General features: G+C 41.0%; 1 protein-coding gene across 1 annotated transcript in view; it reads left to right on the top strand.

The window, feature by feature from the left end:
• VAT1L (vesicle amine transport 1 like) overlaps nt 1-27,498 on the top strand; it is a 63,173-nt gene extending 35,675 nt beyond the window's left edge. The window contains exons 8-9 of the mRNA XM_057401167.1: nt 24,498-24,581; nt 26,567-27,498. Coding sequence (XP_057257150.1) covers nt 24,498-24,581; nt 26,567-26,665 — 183 coding nt within the window. The 3' untranslated portion in view covers nt 26,666-27,498. The remainder of the gene's footprint in view (nt 1-24,497; nt 24,582-26,566) is intronic.
• The last annotated feature ends 208 nt before the right edge of the window (nt 27,499-27,706 follow it).

The raw sequence follows: 27,706 nt of genomic DNA, 5'->3' as shown, positions 1-27,706 counted from the left end.
AGTTGAGTATGTGCTTAAACAGTTTTGCCATCTAGAGTCTTCAGAATGTTCCTTTGTGCATGCTGAGAATATTCATGCTACAACAGTCATTTAATAGATGAATAACAAAGGAGACAGCGGATATCTTCACTCGCTCAGTGCCATACAGCATCTTAGTGAAAAGATGGTGGTTCAGCCTAAAAACCTCTAATTTTGAGTTCTGGCCTCTAACAGCCAAGCCCCTGGGCTGTATCTCAACATCTCTGTGAGCTTTTGTGACTCAGTCCATTTACTAGGAGCTCTAATCTCAGAATGGTATGTGTTCTATCAAATTTCAATAAGCTGTTTCTTTTTAGGGGAATGGTATCTTAATGTTTTCAAATCAAGTATCAGACATGGGAAAGTATTTTGGCAATATATGTGATGAACATTGATTCTCTGTTCAAATGTTGCTGTTACAAAGGTTAGAAGCTGACTAGTGTGAAACTTAACCTCTCAATTAACATAAATGCAGCCCGCAGCTACAGCACTTTTCTGATCTACTTAGTAAGCACTCTGCTAAGAATTAATTAATTATGGAGATACACAGGCAGAAAATACTTTTTTAGAAGACATGAGACACTGGAAGTTGAAAGTGCAGTGGTGAGTCATGATACATGTTTCTGGGTCAGGACACACTGTCATTTCTGTTTGCCCTTCCGTGCCACAGAGATAATAGCTTTCTGTAACTGCAGGCCAAAGGAAAATAACATGTAGGCTTGGTTCCGGATGATGAGGGCAGGGGAAAAGTAGGCAGAAAAATAATACAGGAAGCATTGGTAGATTCCACTCAAACGTGCACTATTAAAGATAAGCTAGTCACTGCTTCCAGTTAATTAAATTAAGGACAAGAGATTGGATATGGGAAAAACTGGTTTGTCACTTATTAGAAAAAATAAGAACAAAGCTATTATATGGAACGAGCTGGTTATTAATGACTGTGAAGAAGCCGTATTTTACAGGAGTAGTCTGCTTACTGAAATATATTAGTTAGGTTTAAAGTAATGGATTGACACACATTCCTTATATATTAAACCGATATGGTGATACGGTATCCATGCAAGAAAATAACCAGTTAGGGAAAGCTTTGCCAAAACAGAAGGGATATACTTTCGACTTCAAGGACACCTTTAGAAACACCAATGTGTATGCATAACTCCAGGAGTATATTTGTTCTATGTTTATCTTGAATGTTTGACTCAACACATTTGCATTACACTTCATTTTCACAGTTTGTCTCATAGAATTTAAGCTGTTCTCGAGAGTCAGGAAAACAGGATTGCAGGGAGTCATTTGCCCATTCAAAAACAATTTACAAATTCTTCATGAAGTATTAGAGAACAAAAGATACTTTTATATATGCTTTTATACTCTAGATCCAAACTTGTCAATCTGTTCCTTTTTATTTCTACCTGCTAATGCCATCAAACATCTGCCTTTTCTTCTCCCAGTCTTGCATGCAGGTTGATTAAATATATGCCAATACACTACATCAAGCAGCAGAAATAATTTTAAATGGATTCTAGCAGAAAGATTACTTCTATCTCCTGTTTCACAGAGTTGTTAGTACCACTGACTGGCAAGGAGCTCTTTTAAGATTTGGAACAGTGAGTGTTTTCTGTCACTCAGAGAAGTAATTATTGAATGCCATAAATGAAAACAACTAGATACATAGCAGGTACTAAAGGAAAAACATTAGAAGTAAAGTTTTTCAAAGACACGTTTAGATGCTATTTGATTGTTGTCCCGCGTGCTGTTAGTGCGTGTGCTTCAAGTCACAGAGCCTGTTAATGGAGCCTAGGATTTTCCTCTCTGTCAGAAAATTCCACTCACGCTTCTTTGTTAATTAGTTGACTGGCTTGGAAAGAAAACTTTCAATTGTTCAAGTTGAACTGGCAGGGGCTGCAAATGTGACAAATTCAGCTTTTCTCCCAGGATATCATGAAGGAGAATTCTGAGGTTTGTGTTAAAACACTTCCTAGGGATTTTCATTTTCTCAGAAACCTTTTAGTCTCAGTTCCCATTTAAAAAGACCTATTTTTCCAGGTGCTAAACATCTAAAAAATACCTGAGACAGAATTAATGAAGTCTTCCTGGTGATGTTGTGAGAGCTGATATGTCATCCTTATATGTGTGGAACAATACAGAATGCAAATAATTGCTTCATCCTGTCTTTGAAACCTTCTTATTTTCAGACTGGGAAGAGATCCCTAATGATTTGGGATGACATTTTGGTCTCTGATTTGCAAAAAAATCTGACTAGTTATTTTGGCTGGGTATAATTTATGAGTTCATTAATAAATGAATGCCTAGAAAGCCATGTAAGTGAAAAGAATCAAAAAAGAGTGGGAGATGAGAATAAGGAAAATATCTCTCCCTATTTAAGTGTGGTAAGTCTATTTTGTCTAAATGATGCTTCATTGGCAACATTGGTACCTGTGGTTGTCTTCCATGACTGACAGTGACCGGAGAGGTTCATAGAGCAGAAGGGAATGAGATGCTTTTTTCAGAGACTGAAAAGTGAGAAATATCAGTAGATGTTTTGCCTTGAGCATTTCTGCTCTGTATTCTAGATCACAGTTTTCTGCTTCTGGGGATTTTATGTTCTTGGTCTATAAAGAAATAAAGTTGACATAAGCTTTTAGCTGTATTAGAAACATGTTTAGTTGTTAGTGATAAGTAACATCTGACAGAAAACTCTGGTAAATGAAATTAATTGGGTCTTTTTGGTTTTAGAAATGCCTTTTTAGAGTGGACATTCTAGTTCTTCTCCTGGGATGTGCTTATCAGTGTATCTGTGTAACAGTAGCCAAAGAAAAAGTGAATTATTAGTTCTGGCAGCAAAACCGAGTTTGTGTCTCAGTAACTAATTGTGTTGATGGCTAGTTTTGGCAGACTAATACAATTTTTGAAATCTCATGAGCAGTAGCACAAAATTTATCTCCTGGGTTGTTGTTTTCATAATTTTTCTTTTCATTTTCATAGTGATAGTCTGATTATGTTACTAGATTCTCTCTATTGTAAAGAAGGCACACATTTTGTGTTCTATTTCAACCAGTTTTGCCGATATCCCCCAAAAAAGGACTTATTACTGTCTTACCTGCAAGATTTGTTGAGAAGATAATTTTGTGCATGTAATATGTAGATAATCTTCTACATATTAACCATGTGATCCATTGCTGATATTTATTGTAATTAGGAAAGACAGTTAATATTAAACTTAATAAGTCTGTGTATTCCAGTGCTTGAATCCTTACACACCTAGAGGTTCATCATGAATAGACTGATTCATTATGCCCTAGAGAGCAAGAGAATAAATATCCCAGTCAGTGTAAACAGGCGTCTTCCAGGTTGTGCTTTCAGCCCACCCTTGGGGTTCACCAGGAGCCTTAAGCAGGTTCCCCAAAAGCTGTGAAAGTTGGTCATGGGCACTTACTCAGCAGTAGTAGCAGCAGCACACACTATATACAGTTCTAATGCCATCTAGTTATTAGACTGCTCTGATTTGTTTTTTTTTTTTAATTATTATTATGCAGAATTCCCTGTCACGTGATTTTTGAAGTCTTAAAGCTTTAAGATTTTGTGACATTTTATAACATTGATGTACTATGTTTAAATTTTCCTGTTCTAACTATAGTGGGGAACTTTAGTTGGAAGCAAGGGCTTATATAATTTTACCCTGAACAAAATGGAGTGATTGTATCCGAAATTACAGTTTGTCTTAGTGCATAACAATCATCAATCAAGGTAAATGTTCTCACCTAATGAAAATGGCTCATATATTCTTTCCAATCATTTTAAACACAGATGAGTTTTAAAAGCAAAATTACTCTTGGGCATAAAGACCTCTCTTAGCATCATGTAATCCAAATTTAATGTGATAATGGAATTTTAGGTAGTATTGCAGTTTAATAATAATAGTATTACTCATTGCAGATAATATAAATTAACACCAGGGCAGCAGAGCAGATAAATCGTCAACACTAAAAGGTTCTTACATGTACTAGCCTGCTGTGAATGATTGAACATGAAGATATTTTGTAGGGCAATTTTTTGTTATGATCACTGATTTAGAGAAAACTATACCAAAAGGAAGCAACATAAATTTTAAGATTTTCAAGTGAGCAACTGATTTTTCAGTATTTTGATTTTACTGACTGTGCTAGTTTGAATTTCAAAGTTCAGGCTTTGAATGTGGTATTGAAATGCACACATCTGAAAATGTGGACAGTATCTCTAAGAAATAAAGCCTCACACATCAGACAGCTCCAAATATGTGTTCAGTTTAGTAGAATAAAGGTTGTGTAAAAGTGAATTCCTTACCACCACCAAATACCAACAACCTTGAGAATAACCTAAGTTCTTTTCTATTGTATGCTGTGGTTAGGTCCTGGGTAAAAAACCTTCAAGATCTTAAACCTTCCTGAGGAAAAAGGTTTGAATTATTTAGCAGGAATAACACAATGCTGTATTTTTTCCTTCAATTTAAGAGAAACATCCAGCATAGTTCTAGGAGTCCCTCTAGTTAAGTCTGCATTAACATAGAACTAGCAAAATGTGTTATTAAAGTTCTTGCCTATTTTCCTGAATTATTGTAGCTAGTATATGTGCGGTTTCCTTTATTTTTGGTACATCTACACATGCAAGTTTAATTGAATTAGATTAGAAACTGTCATGTGGTGACATTCTACCACATGAACACTTCTGCTTTGGCTCCCTGCTACCAATTACAGAGCAATTTGATTTCAGTCGATACAGTGTAATGCTGAGATGAATGAGAATTCATATATGAGCATTAAACTTCTTGTAAACTCAACCAATTTTTATAGCAATCACGTTCGTACAATATTTATGTGGAGTTAAGATATTTAATATAGGCTTAGAATGAGACATTTTTTAACAGTGCCAGGAGAAATACTAAGTAATAAAGCAAATAGACTGCAAAATATATTGTAAAAATGTCAACTGGCTAACAAGATAAATTCAGATATCTTTCCTCTCACCTAGATAAATGATTTCAATCCTACTGATGTAAACTCATGTAGGTCAAACTGAGGATAAGCATGAATCCTCTGTAACATTATAATTGTATTACAATTTAATATATCAGTGGATTTTGGTTTTGTTTAAATATGGCTTTAATGAAGTTATGGAGTGGCACCCAGTGGTAGACTCTGACTTAGAGAGCTTTTGGAATAATCTAAAAACACAATGATGACTTACGAATAATTAGATTTGCAATCCTCATGGGACCACTTTCTGAAACAAACAAAACAAAATATACCAGAAATCAAACGAGAAATATTTTCTCATTCGGATCTTTACAGACCTTTGGGATTTACCTTGATGAGTTTCAAAAATTTACATAATTGGCTTACTGATTAGAGATGGAGGTGAGGGGGAAGGAAACCACTGTCATGCAGGTTGCAATGCTTTAAGTCTAGGTTTAAAAGTGTTGGTGAGAAATACTGCAGTTTAACTATGTAAGTATTACATGTTGTCATAAAGACAAAGAAACCAAAGTATGTAATCCAGATGTTTTTCACACAGCTATACAGTGGAGCAGTGTTAAATCCACAAGTAATATCCACAGGTGCTATCAGTGCAGAGGTTCAACACTGTTATTAATGTCAAATCTGCTCTGCCTGGAACCTCAGCAGTCAGGACCCTATAGTCCCAAATGTCGCACAGATGAAGCAGAGTCCCTGCAGAAAAGAGCAGAGTCTTTGGTATTCCATTTATATTCTGGTGTAACTGCACACATGTACAAAATGTGGTAGAGTTGGCATTGGTTCTTGATAAATGCAGGTTCAGCAATCCCCTAACATTTTGCAAGATGGTTTGCTGGGTTCCCCCTGACCCCCCAAGTGACAGTGTTTGTGCCATTTGCCCATAGGTGGAGCTAAGACATGGATTGACTTGACTTGGAGCACCTTGAGGCTAGTTAGTTCAGAGGCAATTCCGAAAATGGTGTCAAAGCAGAAATTCTTGTGTATTTAAGTAGTGTCCTGCAAGTGTCTAGACAGTCTGTATGAAAAGCCATGGTCCTGGAAGTATTTCAGATTTGAGGTCTTGTGTGGCTGTGAAACAGCATAGTTCCAGAAGGGCTGTCTGATCTTTCACTTGTGTGTGAAGAGGGATCTCTGTTTGCCAGATTTCTCCAGAGGAGTAACCAGACAGGACTGCTGCTGCAGAGGAGATCTGCAGCATTCACCTTCTACAGCCTAGGCATTGTAATTTGAAAGGCAACAACACAACACTATACGAAGCAGTATAATTAAATGCTTATAATTATGCTTATAATTAAATCCTGCCTGACCCAATTTGGTGGCCTTCTATGATGGGGCTACAGAACTGATGGACAGGGTAGAGCAGTTGATGTCATCTGCCTGGACTTGTGCAAAGCGTTCGACACTGTCCCACACGACATCCTTGTCTCTAAATTGGAGAGACATCAATTTGATGGATGGACCACTCGGTGGTTAAAGAACTGGCTGGATGGCCGCACGCAAAGAGCTGTGGTCAATGGCTCAATGTCCAGCTGGAGATCAGTAACGAGTGGTGTCCCTCAGGGATCGGTGTTGGGACCGGTCTTGTTCAACATCTTTGTCCCTGACATGGACATGGGATTGAGTGCGCCCTCAGCAAGTTTGCCGATGACACCAAGCTGTGTGGTTCGGTTGATACCCTGGAGGGAAGGAATGCCATCCAGAGGGACCTTGACACGCTTGTGAGGTGGGCTGATGCCAGCCTCATGAAGTTTAACCACAACAAGTGCAAGGTCCTACACCTGGGTCAGAGCAATCCCAGGCCCAGCTACAGGTTGGGCAGAGAAGAGATTCAGAGCAGCCCTGCGGAGAAGGACTTGGGGGTGTTGGTTGATGAGAAAATGAACATGAGCCGGCTTCAGTGTGCGCTCGCAGCCCAGAAAGCAACCGTATCCTGGGCTGCATCAAAAGGAGCGTGACCAGCAGGTCGAAGGAGGTGATCCTGCCCCTCTGCTCTGCTCTCGTGAGACCTCACTTGGAGCACTGTGTGCAGTTCTGGTGTCCTCAACATAAAAAGGACATGGAACTGTTGGAACAAGTCCAGAGGAGGCCACGAGGATGATCAGGGGACTGGAGAACCTCCCGTGTGAAGACAGGCTGAGAAAGTTGGATCTGTTCAGCGTGGAGAAGAGAAGGCTGCATGGAGGTGTCATAGCAGCCTTCCAGTATCTGAAGGGGACCTATAGGAATGCTGGAGAGGGACTCTTCATTAGGGAGTGTAGTGACAGAACAAGGGGTAATGGGTTAAAACTTAAACAGGGGAAGTTTAGATTGGATATAAGGAGGAAATTCTTTCCTGTTAGGGTGGTGAGGCACTGGAATGGGTTGCCCAGGGAGGTTGTGAATGCTCCATCCCTGTCAGTGTTCAAGGTTAGGTTGGATGAGGCCTTGGGTGATATGGTTTAGGTGTCCCTGCCCACGGCAGGGGGGTTGGAACTAGATGATCTAAAGGTCCTTTCCAACCCTAATTATTCTATGATTCTATGTTCTGGGGTGTAAGAGGGGGAAAGTTTAATGACCCTAAACTTTTAGAGCATGCTCATATGAAAGAGAACAGATGAGACATACTTGTGGGTTATTGCAGTTTTTCTCCAAATGTTTTTTTCAAGGAGATCACAAGGCAACATTGCTGAGGCAAGAGTTTAAAAAATTGATGTCATGGAGCTCGATAGTCAGTAACAACATAAAATGTCTTTTTTCTTTTTAATTGCATAGTGTTGAATGTAATAAACTTTATTTCCTGACATAAATTGTTAACAACAGATTATGATGGAATACAGGAATACACCAAACTGAACATTATATATGAATTCAATTTAGGCAGGAGATTGCTGCATCCTAACCAAATACAGAGGGCCTGTTTCTTTTGCCTGTGACTGCCAAAACTCCTTTGCAGCCAAAGGAATTTTGCCCAGTCTAAGGACTGATGGTCTGGATGAAACCAGGCTTACTAGGGTGGGATCTGAACCACTACACTTTTAAATACCCTAAGGTTCTGGAGTGTTTGGATATCCCTGTGTGCACAGTGGGCTGCAACTCACTATAAGATGCATTATTGCTTAGAATGGAGAAAAGTGCTATGAATGTTCTGACCTCTTCTACTCGTGGCTTTAATACAGAAGAAGAAAATTCCCCTTTTTCTTTAAGCTTATGTTAATAACAAATGATAATGGAAAAAGCTGTGCTGTGCCAGTGAAGATCAAAAATAGCTTTGCCTCTCACTCTGTGAAGTTTTTTCTGAGATAATACACATAGTCTTTATAGAGATGTTCTTTCTATAGCACTTCTTTGCACCCAAAACACTAGTCTTTAACTGTGAAAGTACTGAATCTCCCTGAGCTGTCCTAACTTGCTGAAATTCCCTGTATTGATGGATCAGTTTTGAAGGCCCCTTCTCTTTTACTGCGTAGGAAAGCTCCCACCAAACTGGTAATCGAGGCACTACTGTTTAGTACTCCTAAATATTTAATTTGATGTTGGTTCTGCCTTTTTTCTGCTTTACCCATGTTGACTCCGCAAGTAAAAGCTGCCAAGATTTGGCTCAGTTATTTTGTAATTACAAGGCTTTAAATCTCTTTTTTTCTTTGAATTTATTGAGGCAAAACAAGTACACATTGACGTCAGCAGGAGCTTATAGGAATAAGGAAAGAGTGAAAACAGCACAGTGCTGCAGCTGTAGCTCTCCATCTAGAAGATGTATAACTTAATAGATATCTTCAGTAGTCGAGGGGGGACTCAGAGTCAGAATTCGCTTTTGGCGTCAGATTTTATTCCTTTGACATTTTTCTTATCCAGGGTCTGGTTTTAGTCTTGCTGCTATGGCAACATACAGTGAGGCTAAAAGGTATTCCAGAGAAAAGGTCTCTCTTCACTGACAGGCAGCAAAAAGGAATAGAGGCCAGAGCTGATGTTTGCAGCTGTGAATAGCCCTGGAGGAATGAAAGGGATTTAAAAGTACTTTATATTTACAGGTACGCAGGCAAAACACTTGGTGCAAAAGTTGTATAACAGAGCATTAACAGGTGACTCAAATTAAATTGGTTTTGATTTCAGATGGGTACGAGCAGGATGACCTGACATGTTAGCTTCCCAGCAAGGGGACTCCATGACCCCTTATGCTTCTGATCATAGCCAGGCCTGCTACATACTCTGTACTTCTCATGCCCTAAAGCCCTGGCAAAATCTGCACAGAATAGTTCCCCAGACAACTTCCCCTAGAACTGCCAGCAAGTTAAGAAACTGTTATCCTTGGTTTCTTGAGTTTCCTCCCTTCCACGGACCAAAGCTAAACAGACATAATCCAGAAGACACACTACGTGATTTTCCTTTGTATGGGGTTCTGTGTTCAGTTTCTTGGCTGTATATGCCAATGACATGAAAGAAAACTCTTCTCGTGGTCTGAGAATTACAATGCAGCTCACAAGTCCTATTACATAGCTTTGTAATAGACCACAGCAGTGAGTCTGATAGTGAAAATCATGTTGCCTTTTATTACTAATGACAGCTTTAGTATTAAAGCATTGCTTATGCAGTATGTCAGCTAGAATAGACTGCAGTATGCATCTTTTTCTTCATTATGGCATAAAAATGATGCTTAAATATGATTTATATTAGTGTTTGTAATCCTAATAGGGATGGCTTTGGGCTCACTGAAATAGTGTCTGGTATGAACAGCAACAGAACAGAACCAGCCCTACAATGAGAAATGGTCAAGTTTTTCAATCAGAGTATTCTTTCACAAACCTGAACAAGATCTGGATCATTACCTGTGGCACTTGGGTTGCCAAAGTAACCTTGACTTGCCAGCTGATGTTCACATACCGCATGACACTATCACCATGGAGATCCTGTCCATGTGATTTTGCAGACATGATGCAGTTGCAGGCTTCTCAGACACACGACAGTGAGAAAGAGAAGAATTAATTACTGGTAAGGAATTCTTTTACAGATAGCTCTTATGTTAGAGAGAGCCTGCATGGAAGTAATGCAGAAGCTGAAGTTCTTACTATAGCTGAGCATAGAGGACTAGTGCCGGGGTAATAGGAGGAAGCTCTCTCAGCTTTCAGAAGTAAAATACTGAGTCCTCCTAATGGAAAATTCATGCTCTGCCAAGACTGGAGGAGTACTCAAAGTGCTGACCTGCCTGAAAACCATGTTTGAAGAATAATATTCCATTACAGAACATATGTTCAAGTAATTGAAGCCTGTTGAACACTACCATTATTCCTTTATCAACTGAGATTTTTATCCTCTCCCAGTACCTGTCATTCACATGCAACTTAGTGATGTCAGGGAAGTTACAGCAGTAGAACAGAGAGTGACATTTGTTCATATACACAGAATATTTCAGATTCTCCTCAAAGAGTAGCTGTCATACTGTGTGCTTTCCTTTCCAGCCTCTACTGAACCTCACAATAGCACTATGACATAGATTTTGGAGCTGTTTTGCACAGCACAAGCAAAAGATGATGCTGTTAGATCCCATGAGATAATCTGATTTACTCTTTTTTTCATTTCCAACCTATTTGTGAACCAAGGCTTCTAACTTTAAGTTCTAGCACATGCTAGGAGGGACATAGCTGTAAAAGGAAGACTTTGGGGTGATCTTTACAGTGCAGATTATGATGGATGAGGGGATCATTTCATGACTAGAGGGGAACAGTCTTGACATGTTGGCAGTCTTGGATATTTTCTGTGTGTAAATGGGACAAAAGGGGATTCTTTGAGATGATGTGTGAAAATAAACAGTAATATTGAACTTAAAAGTGTAGAACTAATGGGGGGGGAATTACAGTTGTAGATCAAAAAGTAAATTGATGCTCTGTTCCACTGTGACCATCTGGAGGTGAGGAACGTCTGCTTTATTTGGGTACTGATCACCTTTTTGACAGCACATGATGATACATCATTAGAACAATGGGTGAGTTTGACATATTACACTGATATAATTGAACTAATTTTGCTACTGGCTTGGATTAAATTTGTAACTTGTCATAAGATTCTTCAGCCTCTCATACTACAGACTAATTCACCAGACAGATGAATGAGATACCTTTATTGTAAAGACAAAACTTTTCGTATACCTCAGGGAAATTAAGATAAACCTCATTATCACCAGAGGGACCCAAGAAAAGAAAGTACAAGTCCTCAGCCACTGTCCAATAAACCTGTCTTAGCTGACAGTGGGGAATAAAGAAGTCATCTACAAAAATGGAACTCTACTCTGTAGATGACACTTTGTGCAATAAACTGCATTCAACCTCATGAAATTAACAGCTACTCTTCTAGTGCACCAGTGTCTTTTTTTTTCTGAAATAAATGTAAGATTTTACTAAAAAGATAAAATTCTGAGCTGAAAGATGAAACAAAAGATAAAATACTGAGCTGAACAGCTTCATGTCTGATGATGAAAGCATTAGGTTTTGACATTTCTACTAGGATGTTTTTCCATGGCATGTTGCCTTCATTGTTTCTCTCTACTAAACATTCATATTACTAACATGGGCCTAAAGCCCCTAATGTGTTATATTGGCTTAGCAAGCAGTTTAGTGTTCCAGCTGCACAGTCTCTTTATTTTCCTCCTGAGGTGGGCTCCTTGTAAGAGCCAAGTACAGAAATGGATCATTATGTTTAAAATAATATCCAAAGGCTTGAAAATAGCATCCATTTCTTAGGCAGGCTGCATTTATCTTTCACACTGTGGAATGGTGCAACAGATAATTTTGCATTTGAATTTTACTGTATTTATAAAGCAGTAGACTACTTTTGCTATATTCTAACAACAGAATGAACTTCCAGAGACAACTGAATGTCAGCAAGCATTTATGAATGCCTCAGTAGAGATTACTCTTGGCTCTTAGTTTCAAATGCAGAACAGCCAACAAATTAGTTTGAAGTAAAATGAGGAAACAGTTGGAGGCTTGACTATAGCAATACAAAGTTGGAGTGTAATTGTTTCAGGCATACATTATTTATAAAGGGTCAGACTTATGTCCAGGAAAACATCTCCGTTCAGAGGCTTCCCTTGTTCCTGTTTAGGAGCTCATCTTGTTCTGTAATGGCGATCCAAGGTTAAATCATAAGGTATCTTCTTTAAGGCACTGTTCTCCTCCTTTGTCTCACTTCAGTTGCAGGCTACAGCAAATTGAAGGATCCGTGCCAGTGCTAGCAAGACACTAGAGGTGGGGACCTGAAATGAATGACTTCAGATGAAAAGCCAGACAACAAATCTGTCCCAGTTACTCATTTCACCTGGGGAAAACACAGGGCTAAAAACAAACAAGAAAAATCCAAGAACATAGGAAAAACTCTAGTACTAAGGCAGGCGTACAAGGTGCATTTCAGGGGAAAAAAAAACCAAAGTCTTTTAGTCAATTTAAAATGGACTGGTTTTACACACTTCCATCAAAAGCTGTGGAAAACCAATGTAATCATAAACTAGCTACAGATAATTCAAATATAATGGTATAATCTGATAGCATATGTTACTTGCTGTATTTGGAATATAGCTGGCTTTCATGATTTTAGATTTGCAGAAACCATTTGAGTAAAAATAATGTGTTGTGGCTGCAATTTTTAATTTCAGTATGAAAATATTTTTCCCAGTCTGAGTGGTTAAAGGTAATAGCATGCTTAATTTTGTGCCTTTTTACATAGTTTTCTCATCTAGAAATATATTGCAAATTAGTCAGGAGTGCTGACAGAGCACTTTGTTAAATTTATTAAGTAATTTAATATAATATAATGTAATTCCTTAGTTGCAGTATTAGTACATTAATAATAGTACTTTGCTATTATTGGTTCTTTACTATTGTAGAAATACTAGTAAGAAAATAAAATAATTTTTGCTTCTCTCTTTTTTCTTTTATACAAGCTTGCACTTGCTTAATGAATCTTAAAAGAGGGTAAAATAGCCAAACTTCCTGATACTTTTGAGGAGTGCCTCAAGAGAGACACTATGGCAGTGTTGGAGAAGATTCAGTACAGCTATCAAAATTTATACGTTCAGAGAACACAGCTGTTGTGAAACCTCTTTTAGAACATTCTGTGACTGGTAACATGGAGGCATTTCTGCCCTTGCTGTCCTTCCAAGGTCTGTTGACACTAATTGTTGCTCTTCCCAGCGTGATGCACAATACAGATGGACAGAAATGGCTTGGATCCAAGGGAAGCTCCAAAATCCCAACTGTAACATCCCCTTAGGAAAATACACTTAGATAGGTCTTTTTGCAACAGGCCAGCTTTGTGATTTTTTTTTTAATCCTGTGTTTGTATCAAGGCTTCTGCAAAGAATTCTGTTGGTAGCATTGGTAGCATAACAACTTTCTAAAAGTTCAAATGTGTGTTAATAGACTAAAATTTTCCTAGTAATGCTAAAGCTGCTAAATTTTGCTCATAATACTAACACAGTGTGATGGTTCTATTCATTCCCAAATGAGCTGTATATATTTTATGTTCCTTGCCTCTCTGCCTGGGTCCAGCAGAGTGGTGTGAGGAAAGAGCTCATTGAAGGCTCAGTACTTGGGGAATTATGATGAAAAATAAGTATTTGACTATTTCTGACAGGGTAAACATGACTTGTAAAGGACCTAGAGGTTCATTGCTTCTTTCTTTCTAAGATCATATGGTTTTGTTTTACAGATGACCTCATTATTGCATAGGCCATCTTAATTTCCAGATTCACTATTGTTGCTGAAAAACATTTGAATGAGGATATGTGATAAAATATCCTTGACTGTACAGTTTGCAGAGCTGAAAGGGATGGGAGAAATACACTTGTTCAAAATCTTCAGTTATAAAAGCATATTCCCTAGAGCAAACACAGATTCTTTCAAACTGAATTAGAAAGGTCCTTTGCCTGTGTTTGTTACCATTTTCCACTAGGCTGAGCAGATAGATGATTCTGCTCTAGAGTACGATTAAAAGCAGTATGTCACACTAAAATACGAATTAATGTAAGTGGGCTTGAGGGAAAGGGCAAACTTGGGATTCCTTTTCTTTCTCCTTTGCTATCGATTGTTTTCCTCCACTGCTGCCTAGAAGTACCTATGATGGATTCATGAGGCAGTGCATGGCTGTACAGCTTTCTGGGTTGGTCTTGTTTTTCCGTAACTGGTCTGCCAACTTTCCTTGCATAAATAACACGGAAAGTGGAAGAATTTTCCAATTGTCCACTGACGTATAAAAATCTGAATCCACTACAGGGCTCTGTGATACGTAATTGTGCCAATTCTGTGCCTCTCAAGCTAAAATCTGTAGTTCAGTGTTAATTTAGACAGAAGCCCTCTAAGGGCTGAGCTATACTGAAAGCAAGCAAAAGCCAACAAATTTTTTTGTCCTTTATTCCAGTGGAAACTGTATTAGTAAACATACTTCGCACTATTTACAGTGCAAGAGCTTTCTGCTGATGATACTCCAGAATATGAAGTTCAGTTAACTCGTTCATATAAACAAAAGTACATTGGGTCCATTTTCTTGGATTTGAGCTGAGAAATGCAAAAAAGCAACCAATATAGAATAATTGGGGAAAAGTACTATTCTGTAATAGGAGGGAAACCCTTTTGATCCTTGCTACTGGAAGGGATATTTATTTTGAATCAAACTTCAACCGATTCTGAGAAGCCTCAAATCTCACTGTACTACCAGTTAAGCCTGGTTCTGATTTTAACCAACTGCACAGTGATTCACTGTCTTCATTCATAACGTGCAAACGCTTGGGCAGAGACTCAGCAGAAGCTCCATACAACGCTCACTGAGAGCAGAATATATGCAGCACTTAAATGTTTGCATGAAAAGGAAATAATTTTATGTAGTCTGCATAGGACAACTTAAACCTTAACCATACTTGCATAGCAAAGAAGGTTTTTAGTGCTCTCTGCTCTCTATAGCATAAGAGGAAATGGTTTTAATATTCAGGCGCCTTGGGAAACAAGTAGTTGCAGTCTTGGTTGAATAAGTGGACTGTTAGCAGCCATAAACATAAAAATTACTCATTTATGAAATGGTCTCTTAACTCAGAATGGCATTGCACTAGTACAGAATTTGACTAACTGGCAAATAACACTAAAATATACAGATGTGTCCTGGGTTTAGCAGTAGCAGTCATTTTTCTCCTTCTTAGTAGCTGGTGCAGTGCTGTGGTTTTGACTGTCAGCCTGGGAACAGCGCTGATAACACTGATGTTTTTAGTTGTTGCTCAGTAATGTTTACTCTGACCAAGGACTTTCTGAGTCTCATGCTTTGCCAGGGAGTGGGGGAAGCTGGGAGGAAGCAGAGACAGGACACCTGACCCAAACTAGCCAAAGAGGTATTCCATACCACAGCACATCATGCCCCGTATATAAACTGGGGGCAGTTACCCGGAAGGGCTAGGTCACTGCTGGGGTCAGGCTCCATATCAATCGGCAGGTGGTGAGCGGTTGTATTCTCTTCCCTTATTATTTCCCTTATCATTATTATTATTGGTGGTAGCAGCAGTGATTTTGTGTTATACCTTAGTTACTGGACTGTTTTTATCTCAGCCTGTGGGAGTTACATTCTTTCCGTTCTCTCCATCCCTCTGGGAGGGGGAGAAGGAAAGGGTTTAGGGGAGTGAGCAAGCGACTGTGTGGTTCTGAGTTACTGGCTGGGCTTAAACCACGACAGTTGTTTGTGGTGCCCAACATGGGGCACAAAGGGTTGAGATAATGACAGATATGACCAGAGTGTGTCTAATCATATTTGTGATAAGCATTCATTGTTTCAGATTAATAGTCACTTGTCACAATGCTGATTTATTGGCTCTCAAAGTTGTTGCTCTTGACCTCAGAGTTTCAGGATGTTGTACCTCACTTACAGTTGGTATTTGCTGTGATAGTGTTTATTGGCTAGTTGCCTTGGGCTAAGGTTCTTGTTTCACTGTACTTCCTGGTAGTGATGTGTAATACAATAGACTCATTGATCATGAAACTGGCTTGCGTTCCCAGTGTGGTCATCACCTCTGTACTTTGGAAGGTATCTAATAGAAGTGTTTAGCACTTACACATCTTTTAAAAGACAGACTATGGACAACGTGGGCCCTCTCCGGAAGCTATCAGGAGAACTGGCTACCCTGGACTTGGAGAAGGCTGAGGTTCTTAATGACTTCTTTGCCTCAGTTTTCACTGGCAAAGGCTCTGACCACACCACCCAAGTCTTGGAAGGCAGACGCAGGGACTGTGAGAATGAAGACCTTGCGCCCACTGTAGGAGAGGATCTGGTTCAAGACTGTCTTAAGAACCTGAATGTGCACAAGTCCATGGGACCTGATGAAATCCATCCACGGGTCCTGAAGGAGCTGGCGAATGAAGTTGCTAAGCCGCTGGCCATCAAATTTGAAAAATCATGGCAGTCAGGTGAAGATCCCAACGACTGGAAAAAGGGAAATATAACCCCCATTTTCAAGAAGAGGAAAATGGATGACCCGGGGAATTACAGACCAGTCAGTCTCACCTCTGTGCCTGGCAAAATCTTGGAGCAGATTCTCCTGGAAGGCATGCAAAGGCACATGAAAAACAACAAGGTGCTTGGTGACAGCCAGCATGGCTTCACTAAGGGGAAATCCTGCCTGACCCATTTGGTGGCCTTCTATGATGGGGCTACAGAACTGATGGACAGGGGTAGAGCAGTTGATGTCATCTACCTGGACTTGTGCAAAGCGTTCAACACCATACCACATGACATCCTTGTCTCTGAATTGGAGAGACATCAATTTGATGGATGGACCACTCGGTGGATAAAGAACTGGCTGGATGGCCACACACAAAGAGTTGTGGTCAATGGCTCAATGTCCAGCTGGAGATCAGTAACGAGTGGTGTCCCTCAGGGATCGGGGTTGGGACCGGTCTTGTTCAACATCTTTGTCCGTGACATGGACAGTGGGATTGAGTGCGCCCTCAGCAAGTTTGCCGATGACACCGAGCTGTGTGGTTCGGTTGATAGGCTGGAGGGAAGGAATGCCATCCAGAGGGACCTTGACATGCTTGTGAGGTGGGCTGATGCCAACCTCATGAAGTTTAACCATGCCAGGTGCGAGGTCCTACACCTGGGTCAGAGCAATCCCAGGCCCAGCTACAGGTTGGGCAGGGAAGAGATTCAGAGCAGCCCTGCGGAGAAGGACTTGGGGGTGTTGGTTGATGAGAAAATGAACATGAGCCAGCTTCAGTGTGCGCTCACAGCCCAGAAAGCAACCGTATCCTGGGCTGCATCCAAAGGAGCCTGACCAGCAGGTCGAAGGAGGTGATCCTGCCCCTCTACTCTGCTCTTGTGAGCCCTCACCTGGAGTATTGTGTGCAGTTCTGGTGTCCTCAACATAAAAAGGACATGGAACTGTTGGAACAAGTCCAGAGGAGGCCACGAGGATGATCAGGGGACTGGAGCACATCCCATGTGAAGACAGGCTGAGAAAGTTGGATCTGTTCAGCGTGGAGAAGAGAAGGCTGCATGGAGGTGTCATAGCAGCCTTCCAGTATCTGAAGGGGGCTTATAAGGATGCTGGAGAGGGACTCTTCATTAGAGACTGTAGTGGTAGGACAAGGGGTAACGGGTTCAAACTTATACAGGGGAAGTTTAGATTGGAAGAAATTCTTTCCTGTAAGGGTGGTGAGGCACTGGAATGGGTTGCCCAGGGAGGTTTTGAATGCTCCATCCCTGGCGGTGTTCAAGGTTCGATTGGATAGAGCCTTTGATGACATGGTTTAGTGAGAGGTGTCCCTCTCACTAGAATGGAAGTAGATCATCTTAAGGTCCTTTCCAACCCTAACTATTTCATGATTCTATGATCTTTTGTTTTCTCCTCAGGTGGTCAACCTATGACGAAGACATTCCCTTACGTTCCTAGCTCCCCCACCAGACTATTTACAGCATCATTTGAGAGTTCTGAGGGTTTTGAATGACCTTTGGGTACCCTTGAGAGCTGCCTGTTGATTGTGATGGGGATCACCATGTTGTAGCACACACAGAGTGTGTTTTAGCAATGCCCATTTTATTTGATCTCGAAAGTTAAGCAGAGTTGGGTTTGGGTCTTGTCTAGGGTTAGACGATGATATAGGAGGACCAAGAGATTTTCCCCGAGGCTGGACAGTCATGAGTGGCAGCGTGTGTGGGATAGTATAGGCAAGTATCTAGGCCAGTGGGCCCCTCCAGTGCTTTGGAACTTCACCACTAAGCAAGTGCAAAATTCAGAAAAATTAGTAAGACACTTAAATGAGGTTTGTTGTCATTCTGGTCTTACCAGAGAGGGGCAAATCATGGCAATGTGCTGGGGCTTGTCCTATGCTTACAGAGCCCTGTTCAACACTATCCAGCACCTTCAAAAGGAAAAAAATGTCTCTGGATCTGAGCAACAGACAGCACAGCTACTTCAAGTACACCAACTACACCAACCCCAGGGACAAGTACAGCAGCTACTCAAACTCTGATCGCAACAGACAGCGCAGCTGCTGGTGCTACTCAACCCCCAAGCGCAGCAGCTGCACCAACCCTGACAACAGATGCTGCAGGCACTCCAACCACAGTGATAATCACTGCAGCTAAACCAAAGGACCAATTTGTGCCACTTGTCGGTTGCTCCTGTACGCAAGGAGAAAAGCAAAAAGAGGCACAAAAAGCAACTTGTGCAGTGAAGAAGGATGCGCTTACTATACGGGACAGCATCTGATCAGGAGTTATTATTATATGAATCAGAGGAAGAAGAAGAAGAAGAAGAAGAGGTGAATTCTTGACCCCGGGCCTCAACCAAGCTAATATGTGAAAAGATTTTACCTGTCAACCAGGGGAGCACATCATCACCTGGTTGCTTCGATGCTCGGCCAAGCAGCTTACGGTCACAATCTAGAAGGTAGGGAAGCCAAGCAGCTGGGATCACTTGCTAGCGAAGGGGGAATTGACAAAGCAATTGCAAAAGAGAAATGGTCCCTCAGCCTTTGGAGATGGCTCTTGGCAGCTGTGAAAGAAAGGTTTCCATACAAGGACAATGTTATGAGTTGTTCGGCCAAGTGGACTACTCTAGAAAAAGGCATCCAGTCTCTGGGGGAATCAGCCATTGTAGAGATGATCTATTGCAGGCCAGATGCTGGAAATGCACCCATAGATCCAGATGAAGTCAAATGCACACGACCCATGTGGTGGATATTTACACGGAGTGCACCATTATCGTATGCCCGCTCATTGGCAGCAATAACCTGTAATGACATAGCACCACCAACAGTGGATGAAATGATTCATAAACTCCAAGAGTTCACAGACAGTCTCACCCCTTTCATCATTTCAGCTGTGGAAAACTTTCTCAGGAGTTCAGACAATTGAGAGATGATCTATCCAATCTGTCCAGCTTCTCATGTGTAGCAACACACATCTCAGCTATTAACAAAAGGCATCCTACTGCTCGACAGAGAAGATATACGAGGTATATGCCACGGGCCACCCTGTGGTTTTACCTGTGGGATCATGGAGAACACATGATGAAATGGGATGGAAAACCTGCCTCAGCTCTGGAGGAACAGGTGCATGAATTGGAGAACAAAGGTCAAGTCTGATCATTCCATGAAAGCTGTGGCTTCAGTCTCTGCTGAGCAGGTTCCCAGATGGAGTGGAAGAGCTGATTTTACTCCAGCTCCTGTGATAAAAGAAGGCTAATCCCTGTCTACAAGATGTAAGTGACCAATATTGTGGTGACTATTAGAGGGGCCCTGCCTCCAGCCAGATGGAGGTAGGGGACAACTGAATATACTGGGCTGTGTGAATAAGATGGCCTGACATATCAGTCCCACAGAAGTATAAGGCTCTAGCAGATACCGGTGCACAGTGTACCCTGATGCCATCAAGCTGTCAAGGTGTGGAACCCGTCTATATTTCTGGAGTGACAGGAGGATCCCAAGAGTTGACTGTGCTGGAGGCTGAAATCAGCCTGACTGGGAGGGAATGGCAAAAGCACCCTATTGTGACTGGTCCAGAGGCTCCATGCATTCTTGGCATAGACTACCTCAAGAGAGGGTACTTCAAAGACCCAAAAGGGTACTGGTGGGCTTTTGGTATTGCTGCTTTGGAGACTGAGGAAATTGAGCAGCTGTCCACCTTGCCTGGTCTCTCAGAAGATCCCTCTGCTGTGGGGTTGCTGAAAGTTGAAGAACAACAAGTGCCAATTGCGACCACAACAGTGCACCGGTGGCAATATCGCACCAACCAAGACTCCCTGATTCCCATCCATCAGCTGATCCGTAGACTGGAGATCCAAGGAGTCATCAGCAGGACCCGCTCGCCCTTTAATAGCCCCATATGGCCAGTGTGAAAGTCTAATGGAGAATGGAGACTAACAGTAGACTATCGTGGCCTGAATGAAGTCACACCACCATTGAGTGCTGCCGTACCGGACATGCTAGAACTTCAGTATGAACTAGAGTCAAAGGCAGCCAAGTGGTATGCCACGACTGATATTGCCAATGCATTTTTCTCAATTCCTTTGGCAGCAGAGTGCAGGCCACAGTTTGCTTTTACTTGGAGGGGCGTCCAGTACACTTGGAATCCACTGCCCCAGGGTGGAAACACAGCCCTCCCATCTGCCATGGTAGGGGACTGCACTAGAACAGGGGCAAGCTCCAGAACACCTGCAATACATTAATGACATTATGGTGTGGGGTGATACAGCGGAAGAAGTCTTTGAGAAAGGGAGGAAAATAATCCAAGTCCTGCTGAAAGCCGGTTTTGCCATAAAACGGAGTAAGGTCAAGGGACCTGCACAGGAGATTCAATTTTGGGGAACGAAATGGCAAGATGAATGTTGCCAGATCTCCACGGATGTGATCAACAAGATAACAGCAATGTCTCCACCAACCAATAAGAAAGAAACACAAGCTTTCTTGGGTGCTGTGGGGTTCTGGAGAATGCACATCCCAAATTACAGTTCAGTTGTAAGCCCTCTCTATCATGTGACCCAGAAGAAGAATGATTTTGACCACCAGATGGCTGGAAACGTACGCGGTGCCCCACGCCACTGCCCGGAACACTATCCTGGGCCTTCAGAAACAAATCTTGTGGTGATGCGGCACCCTAGAGAGAACTGAGTCAGACAATGGGACTCATTTCCAGAGCAACCTTATAGACGCTTGGGCCAAGGAGCATGGCATTGAGTGGGTATATCACATCCCCTACCATGCACCAGCCTCTGGGAAAATCTACACTGAGAGCAATGGGTGACGGGACTTTCAGACATCGGGATACACACTTACCAAAGGCCACCTGGTTGGTCAACACCAGAGGATCTGCCAACAGGGCCGGCCCAGCCCAGTCAGAACTTTTACATACTGTAGAGGGGGACAAAGTTCCTGTGGTGCACATAAAGAATTTGCTGGGGAAGACAGTCTGGGTTATTCCTGCTTCAGGTAAAGGCAAACCCACTCGTGGGATTGCTTTTGCTCAGGGACCTGGATATACTTGGGTAATGTGGGAAGATGGGGAAGTCCGATGTGTACTTCAAGGGGATTTGATTTTGGGGGAAAACAGCCAATGAACTCAATTATATGCTGTTGCCTGCTGTGTAGCACTTTTATAGCCCAGCAGGTAGATGTCATCAGGCCACCAGCGCCTGGCCCTGACTTCCCTCTGACTATCATCCCAACAGAGAATGACGAAACCAGACAAGCTCAGCAGTGACCTGACAAATTCCGTGGGGTCAGCGGCAGGCACCAATCCAACACTGCACACAGCCTCTCCTGCTCTGAAAGACTGTTACAAGAGATGGAGCCTGATATCATGGACCGAATGAACTCAGCAGCTTTATAGGGATTAGTCCATGCACTAAGGAATGATATCTCTCTTTGTGAGTGTGTGGATGTACATATATATATATGAGATGAGAGTGATGGCATATTGAAAAATGTGTGATCTGAGCATGACATGAATGGTATGGAAAAAGGGGGGTGGATACTGTCCTGGGTTCAGCAGCAGCAGTCATTTTTCTCCTTCTTAGTAGCTGGTTCAGTGCTGTGGTTTTGACTGTCAGCCTGGGAACAGTGCTGATAACACCAGTGTTTTTAGTTGTTGCTCAGTAATGTTTAGTCTGACCAAGGACTTTCTGAGTCTCATGCTCTGCCAGGGAGGTGGGGAAGCTGGGAGGAAGCAGAGACAGGACACCTGACCCAAACTAACCAAAGAGGTATTCCATGCACGTCATGCCCAGTATAGAAACTGGGGGCAGTTACCCGGAAGGCCTAGATCACTGCTCGAGTTTCGCTGAGTATCAGTCAGTCGGTGGTGAGCGGTTTTATTCTCTCCCCTTGTTATTTCCCTTATCATTATTATTATTGGTGGTAGCAGCAGTGATTTGTGTTATACCTTAGTTACTGGACTGTTCTTACCTCAGCCTGTGGGAGTTACATTCTTTCCATTCTCCTCCCCATCCTCTGGGAGGGGGAGAAGGAAGGGGTTGGGGAAGTGAGCGAGCAGCTGCGTTGTTCTGAGTTACCAGCTGGGCTTAAACTGTGACAAGATGTTATATCAGCTCTTCAAACCTTTTTTCAGAATTTTAATATATTTTAATAGCTCCTTCTGGATTCCATAGCCACTATTATTGTTGCAAGTTTTATTGTTCCCTTTGCCTCTGCCTGCTGTTTGCATTTACAAGCTACTTACAAGTGTCCTGGAAACACCTCCTGAACCTTTCTCCAGAGTCTTACATTTGATACTGTGCATGTAAAATGCAGGGAAAGCACATTTTCTCAAATTCGCGTTGCTTAATGTGATATGATGCAAATTAAAATGAAAGTTGTATCCGCTGCTTTCCACATGAAGTTCTGGTAATAACTTTCAGTGGACAGGCAAGTGTGTTCGCTGATTTCTCCAATTATGCCACATACAGGTTGGTTATTTATGCTGTGCTCTAGACTCCTAAAACCTTGATTTTGGCTAATAAGAGTAATAAAAAGTAATAGAGCTGCTGCTTCTTCAGGGTCTTTTTTGGATATTCTTAAAAGAATATTGTGCATTGTGCAGAACAAGTCTTACAGAATAGCTAGGTATTGTTTATACTGTAAGGGAAATTCATAAATTAGAGGTCAACATTCTATCCAGTGTCAGACTGTGTTTTCTGAGGTTAATTTGCAGTAATGCCCTAACTTAGGTAGTCACTGTGGTTTCCAATCCATTTTCTCTTCTGTTCTAACGTTTTTTTAAGTCAAGTCTGGTGTTTACTAATTGAAGGAACCACTTTGCAAAATTAAGGTTGTAATACTGAGTTCACTGCAGTCGGCTTTCAAAATAAGGCTAACAGATGGTAAAGACATTTTGTGCACAGCATCCATTAAATTTAATTGGAAGTTGAAATCTGTGTTTACTTAGTATCTTTAAAAATCTCATACCTCCTTCTGTGTTAGACATTCAGTAATTGTCTTAGGTGTCTGGACCCCAATTCAGGCTTTTAAATATATTGTGGGACCCACTTGTTCCCAAGTCAGCATATAGTTTCAAACTTCTGTACCATTATTCTTAAAATATTCAATAGAACTATGTCACAGATGGTAGATCCTGTTAACATAAAACTGTTTCTTGTCTCAACAAACCCTGTTATGCCAGCAAAAATTAGTGATCTGAGACAGTACTTTTTCAGTTCCTGAAGTTTCCCACCATGAAAGTGAGGGAAGTCTTGACATCTTCCAGTTTTCAGTGATTTAATGCTGGTCTGCATGCTGCGCCCTGAACGTTCATTGCAATGCACACACTATTTCAATTCATCAACACTGAGCTCTCATGAGTTTTGAAATGTCATACATCAAAATAAACTCCTCTCCACTGCACTAGTAAGAAGTTTTTGTTCCTTTCTTGCATGTGCTAATTGCAGCCAGCTGTTAAATGTCTAGTCTTAGCGGTATCTGTAGGACACTACTTATTTAAAATGAAACAAAAAGGTGGAAAAAAGAAGGAAAGAAATGCACCATTGCATTGCATTAATCACAGCCACTGCCTGGGTATGACATTCCCTCTATAGGAATGAAAAAGTAATGAATGGGAAATTATCAAAGGTCAATTAGAGAAACATTTCATACTTTCAGTGAAAGTAGTGTTTGTGGATAAATACTGTGCAAGGAGAAAATCTAATGAGCAACCTCTAAGGATTAACTCCCTGAGCCTGTATTTCTCTCTTCACCTCAGCTAATCATTACTTTTGTACTCCATTAACATTATATATGTATCATGCTATTCAGAAACTGTCGTCAAGACTCATATCCCATTTTGACAGATACAATGCAAAAATCAGGCCTTACAAATTGTCTGAAAAATGTGTAACTATTAATTTTGTTTCAAGCAGCTGTTTGAATGACCTTGCACATAACATGCCTTAAATATTGCTGGTTTTGGAAGGAAGGAGTTCAGGATTCTCTTAGTCTGTACCTGAAAATTATCAATAGCTTATCTGTCTTTCAGGTGAAGGAAGCCATGCAGAGAATCCATGACCGAGGAAACATAGGGAAACTAATTCTGGATGTGGAGAAAACACCCACTCCTCTGGTGAGAGCAAAGCACTATGTACATGGTGTACAGTCACAGAGGTTAAAACATGGTGGGGACTTTTGGAGACATGTCCCATATGATTTTGGTTGTATACTGTTTTCTTCTAAATCCACAGCACCTAAATACAACCAATATTAATAATTTATGTACTTAACACAAAGTGAAATGCAACTGTCATTCCTAGAGTCCCATAAGTCACTTTTCTGTACTGAATGGCTATCTGCCTCTGTGAAACATGTCAAGTGTTAGATCAGGATGAAACCGCTACATCTATTTCTGTCCCTGTGATAGGAAACAAATAGACATTTCACGTAGTGCAAAATTCCTGTATTGATAAGTGAATTGAACAGAAAAAAGACACAGTCAGTATTACTGCAGTATACAAACGCAGAAGTGCTGATTCCCTCACATAACTCAGAGTATAGTTTTGGTAGAAATGTCTTGTAATTTTTTATAATATATGAAGAAGCACAGTATATAAATACTCCCTTCTAGAAATGGTCTGAAGGAAGATAGTTGTGCTGGAGCTCTGATCCACTGCATTTGGAGCACTTGACATGGCACTGAAACATTAGAGAGCAGTAGTAAAAGGAAGTCAGACTCATGCCTACACGTTCACTGATGATGTAGGGAAGAACAGTAAAGGAGATAATGAAAATCTGACTTCAGATCAATACTGATGTCTGAAGTTTGCTTTCAGACTCGGGATAGCTTCTGTTTCAAAGGAACAGAAAAGAACCTGGAATTACAGTTAAGCTTTTAGTTGTGCTTCCTCTGAAACTGCCCCCAGAAATCGTACAAAATCATTGCAAGGGAAAAGAAAGCTTCTGGGACCTCACATGCGGAAACTGGGCATTATTTTGCAGCTGAATTGTATCCGGAAACTGTAAACAAGAATCCGTAACGCAACATTAACACATTTATTCCACCTGTTCTCTTGATACTGTATATTCACAATAGCCGTTGGTTAAAAGGTGAGAACAAATTTGATGCACTTTCATGCAAGTGTGTTGATTCAAAAATGTGGGTAACTTCAGACCATTGCTTTTCTCCATTAAAATCAGGTTGTGTTTATTTCCAGCAGAGACTAGTAACCAAACAGGAAACATACAATGTCACTGCATTTCTCTTTAAAAAGTAAATGGGACATTTGCTTAGTTGGTTTTGAAACAGTTATAAGCTAATACAGGAATCTTATTGTGTCCTAAAACAGGTAATGTTGGTGTATAAGAGAATTCAGTCATACTAATCTATGCTGTTAAACATTACCACCTGTCCAGTTTACACTCTGGTTGTGCCTCCAGAGACAGCATGAAGTACAGGAGAGTTTTGCACCTTTACACAGCTTATAATAAATATTCATCACATGTGAAAAAACACAACGCACTCCTTAAATACTGTCCTGAACTACAAGTTTCTGCAACTGCTTAGTACCTGTATAGGCATCTTCAATAAAACCACAGACATGCAGTTTCTACCTACTCCCATACGATCCAAAATTTGCACTGCCATGGGTATATTGAGCCAGCATCTACAGATCCACTGCTCTGGGTTTTCATGGCACTGTGCCTTCATGTGGGGCTAGATCCCATCCATTAGCTGGAGCAGTGTTGCTGAAAGAGCGGATGCAGGCATTGAAACCAGAGGTCTGACACATTCTGTGAACTTCCTACACAGTTGTATTTCCTATGCCAGACCCTCAATATAAGTACAAGTGCGCAGATCTACTTGTGCAATTGTCCTGCAGAGCAGCTTTCTGTTACATAAATTCAGCTGTGAGCAGTGGGGGAATAGCTTACAATTTTAGCTGGAAGTGGTGTAGTGGCCAACAAAAGTTTTACACAAGCAGAATGTTTATTTTCATGTTGCAGCCATAGCTTCTTTCATTTTTAAAGTCACTCTTTCAAATGAATCAAACTGAAATGAGAATGAATGAACCAGTGTGAAAAGTGCTCAGATGTCTGTCATCTTTCATCCTACAGATGGCCAATGACAGCACAGAGACAAGTGAGGCTGGAGAAGAAGAAGAAGACCATGAAGGGGATAATGAGAACAAAGAGCGCATGCCATTCATCCAGTAACAGCCAGAGGTGGTGGAAGCAGACAGATTGGGGAAGTAGAAGGGAACAAGTCTGGGAAATTATTCTGTGCATCAGTGAACAAATGCTGTAGTACAGTGTGTGTTGTATTTGTCTGCAGTCAGCTGAGCTATGAGCTGTTGATCATTGTTGTTTTGAACTCAAGTGCCATTCTCATCCAGTGCAGTATTATGACATTCCTGTGTAATACCAATTTCCCTGTAGGAGTCCCATGGATTTTTCTGTTCTGGTTTAAAAGTCTTATTAACTTACTGTGTAATTTTAGATGGGCATCCTTCTCATGCAAATTCCAATGTTTTGTGTAAGGTTATTTGGGAAGTTTTGGCTTTTTTTCCGCAAGTTGGAAAAAGTAACAAAAAGAAATTACCCACTTGCTGTCTGGGAGATTATAGTAACTGGAGGGAGGATTTTATGTTTGAGGATTTTCAGTGTTAAAATAGTTTTCCTTTTATGAACCACAGATGAAAGTTGCAAAGAAGAGGTTTCATTTTCCTCAGTCATGCTTTATCATGTCTTAAGCAATCCTATCTTCATTTTCAAAAATATCTCATTTAGAATTGTGGAATCTGAAATTGGGCAAGAAACCATTAATTGAGAGACTTTAATTCATATTGCATAATCACGTTAGTCATCAGCACTAGTAATTAAATACTTCATTCTGAGTGCCAACTTGTCATGCTTTCCTGTTGATCTGAGCCATCACCCCGTACGTTACAGGCAAAGAAAAAGGACAGCGAGCCACTATTTTTAGACCCAGAACTTTAATTGCTTGTAGCGATTGGTATTGTTATTGACAGATCAACATCTTTTGCCAAGGGCACACTGACTCTTCTGTGCCCAAAATACAAACCAATTTTAAATCTCATTTTTAAATCATACTGGTAAGGATTACTCATCAGTATGGGGAAAGAACTGCTCTGAAATTGCTAATGTGTTGATTAACTATCAAGCTGGAGCTGAGCTCCTACAGAATTAGGAGCTGTTAAAAATGAGTTTTAGGCCTTAATCCCATCAGAAATTATG

Source organism: Pezoporus wallicus, unplaced genomic scaffold (assembly GCF_028554395.1).
Source record: "Pezoporus wallicus isolate ANWC-B61680 ecotype Strahan unplaced genomic scaffold, APGP_CSIRO_Pwel_v1 contig_420, whole genome shotgun sequence".
Taxonomy (NCBI): domain Eukaryota; kingdom Metazoa; phylum Chordata; class Aves; order Psittaciformes; family Psittacidae; genus Pezoporus; species Pezoporus wallicus.
This window is presented reverse-complemented; position numbering and strand designations above follow the sequence as displayed.